General features: G+C 35.6%; 1 protein-coding gene across 1 annotated transcript; it reads left to right on the top strand.

Moving 5' to 3' along the window:
* The first annotated feature begins 6,555 nt into the window (after positions 1-6,555).
* Positions 6,556-13,485, top strand: LOC141590534 (uncharacterized). The gene is made up of 5 exons (XM_074411119.1): positions 6,556-6,648; positions 6,743-7,268; positions 9,852-11,639; positions 11,808-12,586; positions 13,426-13,485. The coding sequence occupies exons 1-5, from the start codon at positions 6,556-6,558 to the stop codon at positions 13,483-13,485; spliced, it is 3,246 nt and encodes a 1,081-aa protein (XP_074267220.1).
* Positions 13,486-14,317: the final 832 nt, after the last annotated feature.

Below are 14,317 nucleotides of genomic sequence, written 5' to 3'. Positions count from 1 at the left end.
CAAGAGGCAATCAATTCCAGTTTTGTTATGTCTCCTTTGTGGCATGAACTTGAAAGACTTCATTTAACTGTTAATATGAGAGCTATGGGTGATCCTGCTTTTTGCGACTTCGTTCTAAGTGTTGGTAATGGTTCCCATCCTTATGAAAATAGGAAGGATGTCAAATTACCAAGGTCGATTGTCATATCTGGAATAGAAGAAACTACACTAATTGAACAACTCATTGACACAATTTATCCAGATATACATCGACTTAATATAAACCCGTATCTGACAACCAAAAGAGCAATACTTACTCCCAAAAACGATGACACACAAATGATAAATTCTATATTAGTTTCTCGACAAGAAGGTGAACCATTTACCTACAGAAGTTTTGACGAAGTAACAGACGCCGCAACAGAACAATATCCAGTGGAGTTTCTTAATACACTTCAGCCAAGTGGTCTCCCGTCGCATGAATGGGTCCTGAAAATACATAGTCCTATTATTTTGCTGAGAAACTTAGATCCTACCTCGAGTCTTTGTAACGGTACACAACTCATTTGCAAAGCCTTTGATAGAAATGTTATTGACGCAGAAATTGTTGTGGGAGATCACAAGGGAAAAAGAGTCTTTATACCAAGAATTTCACTTCAGCCATCTCCTTCCGACAAATTTCCTTTTCAATTCAGGAGAAAACAATTTCCGATTCGATTGAGTTTCGCAATGACTATTAACAAAGTGCAAGGACAGACGCTTAGTAGAATTAGAATATATTTGCCGAGGCCAGTCTTCTCGCATGGTCAATTGTATGTAGCCTTGTCAAGAGCTAGACAAAGCTCTGACATAACGGTTGCCATCCTTCCGCATTGTACGGTATCTGACAGTTGGAGACGTACTAGAAATATTGTATGTTATGAAGTATTAAATAAGGCGAAATAGAGGTTAATGTGTATGTACGAAAAAAAATATTTTCAATGTACATTAATGTTACTATACATAATTTGTTTAAGTTATCATCTTACTGTTTTACTTTTTTGAATTCATGTTATCTGTTTCCTGTTTCTGTTTTTCATTCTGGATCAATTAATAACGACATACAAAATACACCTTTATAAGCTATTGTTTCTTGTCTTTTACATGTTGTTTTCTGTTGCCTTCCTTGAATAACTACATAATTTTTTTTTCTAAAACAAAGACAATTTAATACGTTACATTAGTCTTGTTCTCCACAACCAAATTTATACAGTAATTTAGATATCAGGTTTTCGTATATTACTTATGTTTAAAGTTTAAACAGATGATTTACTTTTTCTTTAAGACAAAATTGCTAATGTCCATCTATGACATTTTTGGTATAAAATTGCAGGTTGTAATGGCTCCTCCAACAATGCCGCTTTCCTCAGTAACGGAGCGTAGTAGAAACTTTACTGTTGTTTTGGCTCTTAAATCCATAAAGGCATCAAAAAAATCGACCCGAGGAGATAAAACGCTTCAAAATTTACTGTTTACTGATATATAGGTACGACAATATATAAGAATTAGAATTACTTACATGTTTTTATTTACTAATTTACTTTTTTAACTTTACTTGTGTAATAGGGAACTGAAATGATTGTGACAATCTTTTAAGAGGATATTTCTTCTTTTAGAAATACTTTACATGAGGGCCATCAATATGAAATTCAGAATCCAATTGTAAACAAAATTCTTGAAAAATACAGATACGGAAATCAGATGTACCAAATGGTTTTTCAGAAAGGTTTGCATATAAGTGACCTTGGTCAGACTGAGAGTACAAAGACATATTAAGTGCCAGTAAATTCTGTTGACGAGAATCTTGAACGCAGAGATAGAATAGATATGTAATTTTGTTGTTATATTTACCTACTATTTACTAAACTTTATTGACAAGTCTTTAATTTTTTTTTCGTCAATACAGATTTAGTTGGTGTCGCCATTTTTGTTCGGCCTCTAAGAAAAACTATAAATAGAGCTACAGACGATGAAAACGAAGCAAGAGATATAATAATCGTCGATCATCAGTAAGTGGTTTAACACTTACATTCTTCCCTACAACAATATTTTTACAAACAATTGCATATATTTTTAAAGTTTGCTATATATGCAGAATGAGGCCCGTCGTTTTAACAGCTTGGCGTTCGCTTGCTCTAGAACCTACTGAAAAAATTGCAAGAGCAATAGACTCCTTACCTGTTATTCAGATAACCCGTGTTAAGGCATCCGATTATAAAGGTATATATACATACTATAAATTGGTTTCGTTTATAAACAAATCTGTAATAACCACTTGCACGCATTACCAGGAGGATGCTGGGGGACAACCCGTTTTTCAACTCTAAGATTAGATAGTACCGCGCCAGCCGTGGAAGAACTACGCATTTGGTATGATATATTTTTTTTTTCTTTATTGTACATGTTATTATTCAACAACATCTAAATATTGTCTAATTATAGGGCGACGGACAAGAAAGAATTTATGGAACATCTTAGTAATAATTATCGTCCAGACGTTTCTGGAGAAAGCTCGAGTCGAGAAACTGAAATCTTACAAAGGCCAGTACCGATTAGCACTCTGCCAAACCAAGAGGTCTTCAGTTGCATAAATATAAATATTTTACACTTGTAAAAATATGTCATTCACATATATTGACAATAATTTTCTTTACAACAATTTTTCAGGTGGACAAAATTATACTAATAGAAGGGAAAATAAAATCTATCACAAATCCTGATACTTTTCTATATAATTCCTGCAATAAGTGTAAGAAATCTACGACAACTGAAACCGGCGCAAGCTTCAGGTGTGTAGCAGGTCAAACTACTCATTATGGCATTTCTCAATCTACGTAAGTGAGCCAGACAATATGTTTTCATTACAGTTAATCTATCTTTGTCTATATAACCTGTTTGACATTGTTCTTAATAACATTTGCAATAGATATTCTCTAAAAATAATATTTAGCGACAACACCGGAGAAACTCGCATCTCGCTGTTCGATTCTCTAGCAGAAAAAGTTCTAGGAAGAACTATCATTGAGCTTGTAGCTTTAACATCAGAGGTATTGTGTACCCTTTTTTTTAAAATTACATTTTACTATTTACTAATTACTCTTTGTTATAACCTAACTTTTTACGTTTTTTGTGTACGCCTTTTAGGAACGAAGATCAGTTGTAGACGAAGCTCTTACTAAAGTCAGGGACCAGTACTTCATTATAGAGCTGCTTTCATACATAAAAAATGATCCAGTTCCGCAACTACGTTTCAGTCCTCAGCAGATTAAAGAAACAAATCCCTAGATCCAAAAAAAATAAAATAAATGTTCAATACTTTTGTCATTAGTTATTTTGCATAGATTTTTTTTTAGTTTTTTTAAAAAAAAAAAATAGGAGATGTTGGTAATATTATGTCCGCAATTGTTTTTATTGTATTTATAAAATAATGTTTTTCCACTAATACCTACAAAAAAAAAATGTAAAGAAATAAACTGTGTATAATATATTTTTTTAGTCATAAGTACGATATGCATGCATCGTTGTCAATAATATATAATTTTAGTTTAGAGTTTTAAAAAAATAGCAAAAGGCAGTCTATTTTTTATTCTCCTTTAAGTTTCAAATTGTGATATTTTTGGAAACATTAAAATTGTTAAAATGCGCATTTGTTTTTTACTATATTAGCGATACCAAAATCAAACGAAAAAATAACATTTGTAAATTACAATTCCAATAGCATATTTTAGTATCGTGTTTTTTTTCCAAATTCTTATTTTATCGTAGACGTCACCTTAAAAAAAAAAATTCAATCTTAAAAAAAATACGTATATTTAGCTTTAGTACATATTGTTTTAGTTATAATTTGCTATCATGACCCAAGCATTAGATGTGACGTAAACTGTTACTTAATTGCAGGGGATATATCAACCGTTTTGTGTAAAAAAAAAAATAAAAAATTGCATATTTTATATATAATAACCTATTAACAATTTTTTTGAAGGGGTTTTTTCCCATGGTACCCTCGAACTTTGACAGATTACACATGGTACCCTTCATTTTAAGTTTCTACATATGGTACCCCTGTATTTACCTTTCTCCTTACCACAATACCCTTTATCAAACTTCTGTCATCACTCCGTTACTTATCTCACTAATAACCCTCTTTTTTTTTTAATTTAATACACTAATTCCTCATATTATATACACTAAACTAACTTTAGCATCTAAATCCCCAACCACCCACTATCATCATCTTCATCTTAACTGCCGCCACCTGCCCCGCCCTTGTTGACTACGACGGTACCACCACGACGGCGCCACCATACCAGTCCCACCACTGCCGCCTCTCTCCTCTTCCCTCCTCCCTCTATGCCGCCCACCCCGCGACGCTACGCTACCCCCCACCGTCGCCCCTCCCACCACGTCGACGCCACCACACTAACACCAAACCTAGTTGATTACAAATTCAAGATCACATTCATATTTTTCTTTTTCATTTTGTAAGTATTCAATTGTTTTATTTGAGATTTGGGGTTTTAGGGTTTGTGTTGGTTGTTGGGTTAGGGGACGACGTGGTGGGAGGGGCGGCGGTGGGGGGGGGGGGGGGGGGAGCGTGGTGTCGCGAGGTGGGCGGCACATAAGGAGGAGGGACGGTGGGGAGTACGAATTAGTAGGAGGGAAAGAGGAGAGAGGCGGCAATGGTGGGACTAGTATGGTGGCGCCGGTGTGGTGGCGTCGGCGTTGGCGTTGTGGTGGTGTTATGGCCAATGAGGGTGGGGGAGGTGTCGGCAGTTAAGGAGAAGATGATGATAGTGGGTGGTTTGAGAATTTAGATATTAGAGTTAGTTTAATGTATAATATGAGTGATTAGTGTATTAAATAACAAAAAAGAATGGGTCATTAGTCAAATAAGTAATGGAGTGATGACAGAATTTTATCAAAGGGTAGTCTGGGAAGGAAAAAGGTAAATATAGGGGTACCATATGTAGAAACTTAAAATAAGGGGTACCATGTGTAATCTGTCAAAGTTCGAGGGTACCATGGGAAATTTCCGTTTTTTTAATACATATAGAGAATTCCATGCATTAATCTATATCGCTAATTCGTGTGTCTTCACGTCATTTAACGTGGAGCATATATAATGGTAATTTCATTGGTCTTAAGTCATACAAATCTTTTTTCCGATAAAATAAAATCGTATCTTTAAGAAAAAATTAACTTGTGACGCACTTAATACAATTGAATAGCTATACAGGCCACCCTTGATGCTTATCTTGTTTGTAAAAATACAAGGAGATACTTACTCATGTAATTACATTCCCTTCATTTTATATACAGCATATGTGCTTTTAATTTCATTTTAGCTAACTCATAATAATCCATTTGCCGATAAAATAAATGCATATCTTTCGAAAGAGTTAAAATAGTGAAACATGTAATTTAATTTTAAATCTATACAACAACATGTTGCGTACAGATGTCAAATAGAGCTGAACATAAGTTCATGCTGCATGCACGTACATTTCTCTATAAATACGCAAGATAGGATTGTCATTTCAGATGGGATGTTATACAAAATTAAAAATGTTTTTAGAAAGAGAAAGCTCTAGCTTCTCTCTAGATTTTCTAGGGTTTTGATTGCAAAAATGGCAAGAAAAATCACAAAAAAATCACAATCTAAAAACAAATTAAAAACTAAAGCAAAATTGAGACTTTCTTTTACTAATTGTTTAGATCATAATCTCGATATGGAACAAGGTTCGTCATCTCAGAGTTGTTCAGGGATTCCCCAATCCACTGATGCGCAGAAAACTCGAGAAGTAAGTGAAATTGTGGGAATTCCGATGATTAATCTTGAAACAATTGTTGATGCGGATGAGATTAATCCAACGTCTGAAGAGGTTCCTGAGACTGAATGGACGGAAGTACGAGGTAAGAAATCTCCGTATCCTGATAAGAATTTATTGCAACTTACTAATGAGGATGTTGAGTCGGAAATGCAATTTTGGGATACTGCTGTCGTCTGTTACGTCTTAGGTGGAAATCCTCCCTGGGAATTGATAGAGGGTTTTATTAGGAAGATTTGGGGGGTTTATAAATTTGATAAAATTTCTTTTCTCCCGAATGGCGTCTTCCTGGTTAGATTTCCTACTAAGGAGTGCCAGTCACTTGTGCTACAACAGGGATTTCCAATGTTTGACAACAAGCCTGTAGTTGTTAAACCTTGGACTGAATCATGTAGTTTGCATAAGGAGAGAGTCAAAGCTGTGCCAATTTGGCTTCGTCTCTGTGGCCTTCCTTTGAAGTTTTGGGGCAAATCTAGCCTTGAGAAACTTGCTGGGTTATTGGGTAAATTTCTTAAGAGAGATGGAGCCACAGAAGATAGAACTAGGTTGGGATTTGCTAGACTGCTGGTGGAAGTTGAGGTTGGGCAAGTTTTTCCTGACAAACTGCACTTTAAAGATGAAAAAGGGGAAGGAAATCAGCATCCTGGTGGAGTATGAGTGGAAACCTTCATTCTGTGATGCTTGTAAGGGTATAAGTCATACAAAGGAAATGTGTAAGAAAAAAGTCATTGGTCCTAAACCTAATCCACCTGTGGTGAAGCAAGTCTGGAGAGCTATTCCTAAACCACCTGTGACAGTCAGAGTTAGTCAGACACCTAAGCCAAGTGAAGTTCCATTTGGAGGGCCTACTTATCATAATTCAGCTCTGATTACACCTGTGACTGTCATACAGCAAGTGTCCAGATAGGAATTTGTTAGAGCAGGGAGTTCTTCACCAGTTAAAACTTACGTTGAGGCTATCATTGAGAGTCCAAGTATACCTGGTAGTCAGGAGCAGTTGGAAAGGAGACAGGAGAACCCAACTGGAATTGGTAATGAATAATATAGGAAGTTGGAACGTAAGAGGAATAAATGGGGCCAATAAACAACAAGATGTTAAAAAGTTTCTTTATCACAATAATATTGGTCTTTATGGTCTTGTTGAAACTAAAGTGAAGGAGCATGGTTTTCTTACTATATTGCATAATTTAGAGCTTCATTGGGAAGGTATTAATAATAATAATCTGCATAATGGAGGAAGAGTCTGGGTCATATGGGATCCTCAGATCTTTAGGGTTGCTTTACTTCATAAAACTACTCAAGCTATTACTGTGAGTGTGACTGAGATTGATACTGGTGATAGCTTCAAGTTTACTGTTGTATATGGTTCCAATGATGATGAAGAAAGGAATGAGTTATGGGAGCATTTAAGGGAGATGCATTGTAACACCCCCATTTATTCAGGAGCCTTTAGCTAGACATTCCCAAATAAATAGGACTGTTACCATCTCGGTTTCCCGAGGTAGTGTATAACAAAGTACAACAAACCAAAGTACTTTAAATTAAAACTTTAGTGAATACATGTTTATTACAATTTAACTAACTAAAACTTAGAATAAAATAATTACAACTCGCAGCGGAAATAAATAAAGTGATATAACTATATTTGTGATCTAGACTCCTGCAGGTCCGAAAGCTCACACGCCCAAGCTCCCCATATCCAGCTAACTCAAAACCTGCTATTTAAATCTGCTCCCCATTTAACCGGAAATATTAAATGGTTCACCACAGGATGCCATCAATTAAAGCAGGCATCAATTTTATTTTGACACAGAAGCAAACACGTCAACCAATGGTTGAGTAGGAATAAAACTAAACAATGAGTAATATAAAGCTATTTGCTTTAACAATGTTACATAAACAAGCTCCACAATCATCAGTCCGTCCACCCCTACCATGGCACATAACTTCCAGTCACACATCCACTTCTAGACACGCAGTCATACTTCTCTTCTAGACACACAGTCATACTCCACTTCTAGACACACAGTCATATTCCACTTCTAGACACACAGTCATACTCCCGGACACACAGTCCACTGGACACACAGTCCCGCCTCAGACACACAGTCTGGATACTCTGGACACACAGTCCACTATAACAACAATAGAATCCAGCAAGACAATAATAATCCACAACATATAAATACTCATAAGAATAATAATTAAGCTACACCTAATCCATTTAATTCAATATGCCAAGCAAGGAATAAGACCATAAGAGTAACATTTGATTGAGTAGTTTCCTACCTGGCAAGCAAGCACTCCAATTACGCAATCCAAATAAATAAAGCAAATCCAATCCGATTATAATTCTTCACAATTTCCGTCACCTATATAATAATAACAATTACAACAATTATAATTACTAACTTTACTTATATATTCATTTATTTATTCCTTTTATTTAATTATTCAAATTAATTATTTATTATAATTATTAAAGGTTTATGATAACTAGAAACCCGATTCAATTATAACCCGAATCTCCCAAAATAATTAATTAAAAACCCGTCACAAAACAACCACACCTCACCCCATACACGGTTTATAAACCGTGACCAACACCCCTCACAAAACTCACTAAACCCGACACCACAAGCCACCACAGCCACCACCCAAGCCCGACACCATCAGCCTGCAGCACCCCGACCCCCGACAACCACCAACCTCCAGCTCCACCACCACCAGCAACCCAAACACGCACGCCCTAATCCCCACAACACCACCAACACCCACCTGACACCCCTATAAAACACGCCCATAACCACCGTCTAACGCCACCTTCACCGCCACCTACAACAACCAATCAACTCCCCTATCCTCCCTTGATAAGAACCACCCAGAAACCCCCTAACCCAAACCACCAACGACCCCTAAAATCCCCCCGAAAACCGCCTGCCCAGAACAACACCTCCTCCCCTGTTTCCCGTCACCACCGCACAAACCACCATCCCTGACCACCCCAACACCACCAGTACAACTGCCCCCTGCCGATAATATCAACCACCCAAACCCCAGGTCAAGCCGTGTCCAATTAGTGGGTCAAATAACCGTCCCAATCACCCACAACCAACCCGTATAACCCCTCCTGACCAACCACCTTTAGCCGCCCTAAACACCACCCTAGCAAGGTCCACGTCGGTCAAATAAGGTCAGGTTAGAATCTCGGCAGTCCAAGGTTGCTCTAGGTTCAAATCTCGAGTCCTACGGTGGTCTATATACGTCATACTAACGATCTAAAGATGCTTGCATGAAAAGATTAGAAATCGATTTAAGATGAATAATTACCTTTAGTTGATTAATTGTTTTATGTTAATTCCTTCTTCTTCCGTCTCCTAAGGCTCCTTCTTTTAATTTATGAATTATTTCTCAGATTTAAGGTGGTATTTATAGTGTAAGATTTAGAGAATACGAGGCCAATTAGGAAACTACATAACTTTCCTTATTCTAATTAGTATAGGAATTGTCATTATAATTATATCATTATTATTTATCATATACTATTAATCCTACCATAACTATGATTTCCTCATATAATATTTACTAATTTATTATTGCCATAACTTTATTATTATTATTATAATCATAATTACCTTTATATAATATTATTTCCTTGTTATATTATTATTAATTCCCGATATAAATCCCGATTATACTAACACCAATTTAATAACTTCGGCCCATATAATAATACCACACAGTCCAACACCCGATTACCAACTAAGCCCAAAGCACAAATACTAGCCAAACCCAACTCCCGACTTGGATTATTAATTTATTATTTAATTAACGTCTCACTTGTATTTATTATTAGAAATGTCATTTAATTACCCATTAAATTACATAAATTATCCTTATAAATTATTATTAAAAATACGGAGTATTACATGCATGATCAATATAAGGGTCCCTGGGGAGTATGTGGGGATTTCAACAATGTGTTGGACTTTAATGAAAGAATAGGCAGAGAGGTTACTTGGGCTGATATTGCAAATTTCAGAAGTTGTGTTACTTACTGTGGCTTAACTGATATTAAGGGGCAGGGTGCATTTTTTACATGGAACAATAAACAAGTGCCTGCTTCTAGGGGTTTTTCAAGAATTGACAGATTCATGGTTAATTCTGCTTGGTTGGATTTATACCCTGATGGCTATGCTCATTTCTTGCCAGAAAGGCTCTTTGATCATAATCCATGTGTCTGTTACAGGAGGCTGGCTAGAATGAGGAGGAAAAATCAGTTTAAGTACTACAATATGTGGAGTTTGGATCCTGAGTTTAAGAATGTGGTAATGGATTCTTGGAACCAGAATATTCTGGGGACTCCTATGTACATTCTGGTTTCAAAGTTAAAAAAGTTGAAAGCTCCTCTTAAGTCTCTCAATAGAAATGGCTTCTCTGATGTGGATAAGGCTACTGGTATTGCTAGAAGTTTGTTGGAAGAAATTCAACTTCAGCTTCACAATAATCCTGGAGATCATGTTTTGAGCAATGCTGAAAGGGAAGCAGCAGCTACTTATAGACACCTGTGTAAAGTTCAATATACCTTTCTTAGCCAAAAAGTAAAAGTGGATTGGTTAAAGTTTGGAGATGAGAATACTAGGTACTTCCATAGTCAGATCAGATATAGACAAGTTCACAATAGAGTTATAAGTATCACTGGAGGTGATGGTATCAGATATAGCACTTGTGATGGGATTGAGAATGCCTTTTTAGATTATTATAAAAGTCTATTAGGGACTTCTCTGCCTACTATGCCTGTTCATGTTCCTACTGTTAGAATTGGGAGAGTGATTACTGAGGAACACAAGAATATCCTGATGGCCCCTATGACTGCAGCTGAAATAAAAGAGTGCCTGTTCTCTATCCCTTCTACTAAGTCACCTGGACCAGATGGGTATTCAAGCCAATTTTTCAAAGACTCTTGGGATGTTGTTGGGAATGATGTTATAGTTGCTATACAAGATTTCTTCACAAATGGGAAAATGCTCAAGCAAACAAATACTACAACTCTTACCCTTATTCCCAAGACTGCAAACCCTGTTAGTGTGTTGGACTTTCGTCCAATTGTATGTTGTAATACTATCTACAAGACTGTGACCAAAGTGATTTGCAAAAGACTGAGCAAGGTATTGCCAGATATAGTGAGTGATAGTCAAGGGGGGTTTATCAAAGGACGAAACATTGTTGAGAATGTGTTGATTTGCCAGGATCTAGTTCGTCTTTATAATAGGAAGGCTGCTTCACCACATTGTTTAATTAAAATTGATCTGAAAAAAGCATATGACTCAGTTGAGTGGCTTTTTCTGGAAAAAATGATGGGTGCACTACAGTTTCCTCAGAAGTTTATTGATATGGTGATGGTATGTGTTTCTAGTCCTTCTTATTCTTTGAATGTTAATGGCAACCACTTTGGCTTATTTCCTGGGAAGAGAGGCTTGCGTCAAGGAGACCCTTTATCTCCATTGCTCTTCACTTTGTGTATGGAGTACTTGTCTAGGATACTTGGGGTGGTTGCTCAGCAGGACAGTTTTAAGTTCCATCCTCTCTGTGCTCCTCTGAAATTGAATCATCTACTATTTGCAGATGATTTGTTACTTTTCTGCAAAGGAACAGATGTCTCTATAATGTGGATGCTGAGGGCATTTTCTACCTTTTCTGCAGCATCAGGTTTGACTCATAACAAAACCAAGTCTGAGATTTATTTTAATGGGGTGCCAACTAGCACTATTGATCCTATTCTGCAAGTATCAGGTTTTCACAGAAGGTCTCTCCCTTTTAAGTATTTGGGGGTGCCTATTTCCTCCAAGAGACTGAGCAAGAATGAGGGCTATAAACTGACTGAGAGGATTGTAGCTCGGATCAGGGGATGGGGTGCTAAACATCTTTCTTATGCATGACGTTTAATCTTGGTGAATGCAGTTCTGAACACTTTACATTCGTACTGGGCATCTATATTCCTGATTCCTAGCAATATTATGAATAAAATTACCTCTATTTGTAGGAATTACTTATGGAGTGGTTCTTCTGAGTTTAAGAAGGTGCCTAATATCAGTTGGTCTACTTGTTGTTTACCTAAAGATGAAGGTGGCCTGGGAATCAAAGAGGCAAAAGTTTGGAACAAAGCTTTATTAGGAAAGTATGTGTGGTGGCTTGCTAATAAGAAGGACCATTTATGGGTCAAACGGGTGAGTAATATTTATATGAAAGGTTCAGCTTGGACTGCCTATAAACCCCCTGTGGATTGTAGCTGGTCCTGGAAAAAGCTTACTCATATTATGGAAACTTTCAAGCAAGCCTACACCAAAAACAAATGGCTCAATACACCTGCTGAGTACACTGTTTATGCAGGATATGACTGGTTGAGAGATAAGGAACCTGCTATTGATTGGAAATATGTTTGTTGGAATCTTCTGAATATCCCCAAATGTTCATTTATTTTCTGGGAATTCATGCACCATAAACTTCCTACGAAAGATAAATTGACTAGAATGGGTCTCACTATTGATCAATCCTGTGACCTTTGTGCTAGCCAGCCTGAGACTATGATCCATGTTTTCTATGAGTGTGAATATGGGAAGCTTTGTACCAGATTACTACAACAAGCCCTGCACTGTAACTTTCGTCTCCAAGATTTGATTGTGTGGTACTCTAAGGGCAGAGGAACTACAAAGCTGCAGAGGAACTACAAAGATTTGATTGTGTGGTACTCTTATTTCAACCAATACCTAACAAAAATAAAATTAAAGACACATTAAATAACTTATTATTTTTTAAAATAAAAAAATTCTTATAAAAAGAGGATAAAATTAAGTCAATTTTTATTATCTTCTACCCAAAAAAAGTACTTACAGTAAAAAAAAAAAAAAAAAAAAAAAAACATTTACATATCTCTAATTTTCAAAAAATTATGGATTTAAATGAATATTAGATTTCAAATTATGCCACTGATGATGAATTTGCTCAAAACAATCCAACTTTCGATTTAAATCAAATCTCCCAAAATTATGCCTTCTCCACGCTTCTTCGTTTGTCTTTGTTTTTTTTGTAGCCGTAGAAGGAGAAGGTTATGTTGACTCATCTAAAATTTGATTCGAGAGTTAAGACATTAAATTTAGATTTATGGGATTGAATAATTTTGGGAGATTTGAAAAGTTGAATTATTATAAGGAGAGTTTGTTAAATCATGAAAATCTTGAGAATAAGGATTATTAGGAATATTTGAATTATGTTGAGAGTTAGAATAATTTTGGATATTTGGGTTATTTGTTGATCTTGGACTATAAGATGGAGAGTTTGGATAATCTTCAGAATTCGACAAATCAATGAAATTTTTATCCTTTTATTTTGTTGCTTATATTTTTTGTGGTACTTTTTTTTGTTATTTTAATTTGATGAATTAAAGGTAATTAGAGAGAAAATAAAAAAAAATTAGAATGAGCATGGAAATATATCAAATTTATACTTTGTTTATAGATCATAAGAAAATATGAATATTGTTAATTTTTATTTTTAACTGTCAGATTTATTTTTATTGTAGTCACGTGGCATGTGGCATAGACCTTTCGACATGATAGATTATGATCATAGTGACCATTGATAAACATTAAATAGATTGACTAGGTCATGTAGAGTGATTATGAATATAAGAGTATTATTATATAGATGACCTAGATCATGAGTGGCCTTTGATAAACATAGTCTAAGACCATCCCAAAGCAAGGTCAATTGTTTGGTCATGACCTTGCTTGGTCATGGTTAATGAGTTAATTAAGCTAATTAATTGGTGACCAAATGGGTTAAATTTTGACCAAATACAATAAAAGGTCAATTTGTGACCATACTTGAACAAAATTGACCACTTTAGTGACCTCATATGTGACCAAATTATATTGGTGGAACAATTTTAAAATAATAAAAACTACTACACTTCCAATGCTACTACTACTACTACTGCGTGATGAAGTACAGCTAGCTTGCCAAAAAAAAAAAGTACAGCCAACTTGCACTTCAGTCTTCACTCTTGTCATACTATTGCCAGTGAATATTCATTCATTACTCCACTTCCCTTCATTCACTCAAACTCTTATTTCAACCAATACCTACCAACAATAAAATTAAACACACATTAAATAACTTATTATTTTTTAAAATAAAAAAATTCTTATAAAAAGAGGATAAAATTCAGTCAATTTTTATTATCTTCTACCCAAAAAAAGTACTTACAGTAAAAAAAAAAACCAAACACATTTACATATCTCTAATTTTCAAAATATTATGGATTTAAATGAATATGATATTTCAAATTATGCCACTGATGATGAATTTACTCAAAACAATCCAACTTTCGTTTTAAATCAAATCTCCCAAAATTATGCCTTCTCCACGCTTCTTCGTTTGTCTTTGTTTTTTTTGTAGCCGTATAAGGAGAA

Source organism: Silene latifolia, chromosome 7 (genome assembly GCF_048544455.1).
Source record: "Silene latifolia isolate original U9 population chromosome 7, ASM4854445v1, whole genome shotgun sequence".
Lineage (NCBI taxonomy): Eukaryota > Viridiplantae > Streptophyta > Magnoliopsida > Caryophyllales > Caryophyllaceae > Silene > Silene latifolia.
The sequence above is the reverse complement of the archived record's forward strand: the minus strand, read 5'-3'. Positions and strand labels throughout refer to the sequence as shown.

Bases quoted from the DNA above. Each gene is read 5' to 3' on its own strand.
- LOC141590534 (XM_074411119.1), top strand. From the start codon at position 6,556: ATGTGTAAGAAAAAAGTCATTGGTCCTAAACCTAATCCACCTGTGGTG. The intron at 6,649-6,742 runs GTTAGTCAGACA...TCATACAGCAAG, and splicing joins AACCACCTGTGACAGTCAGA to TGTCCAGATAGGAATTTGTT. The intron at 11,640-11,807 runs GTTTTCACAGAA...TGGTGAATGCAG, and splicing joins TCCTATTCTGCAAGTATCAG to TTCTGAACACTTTACATTCG.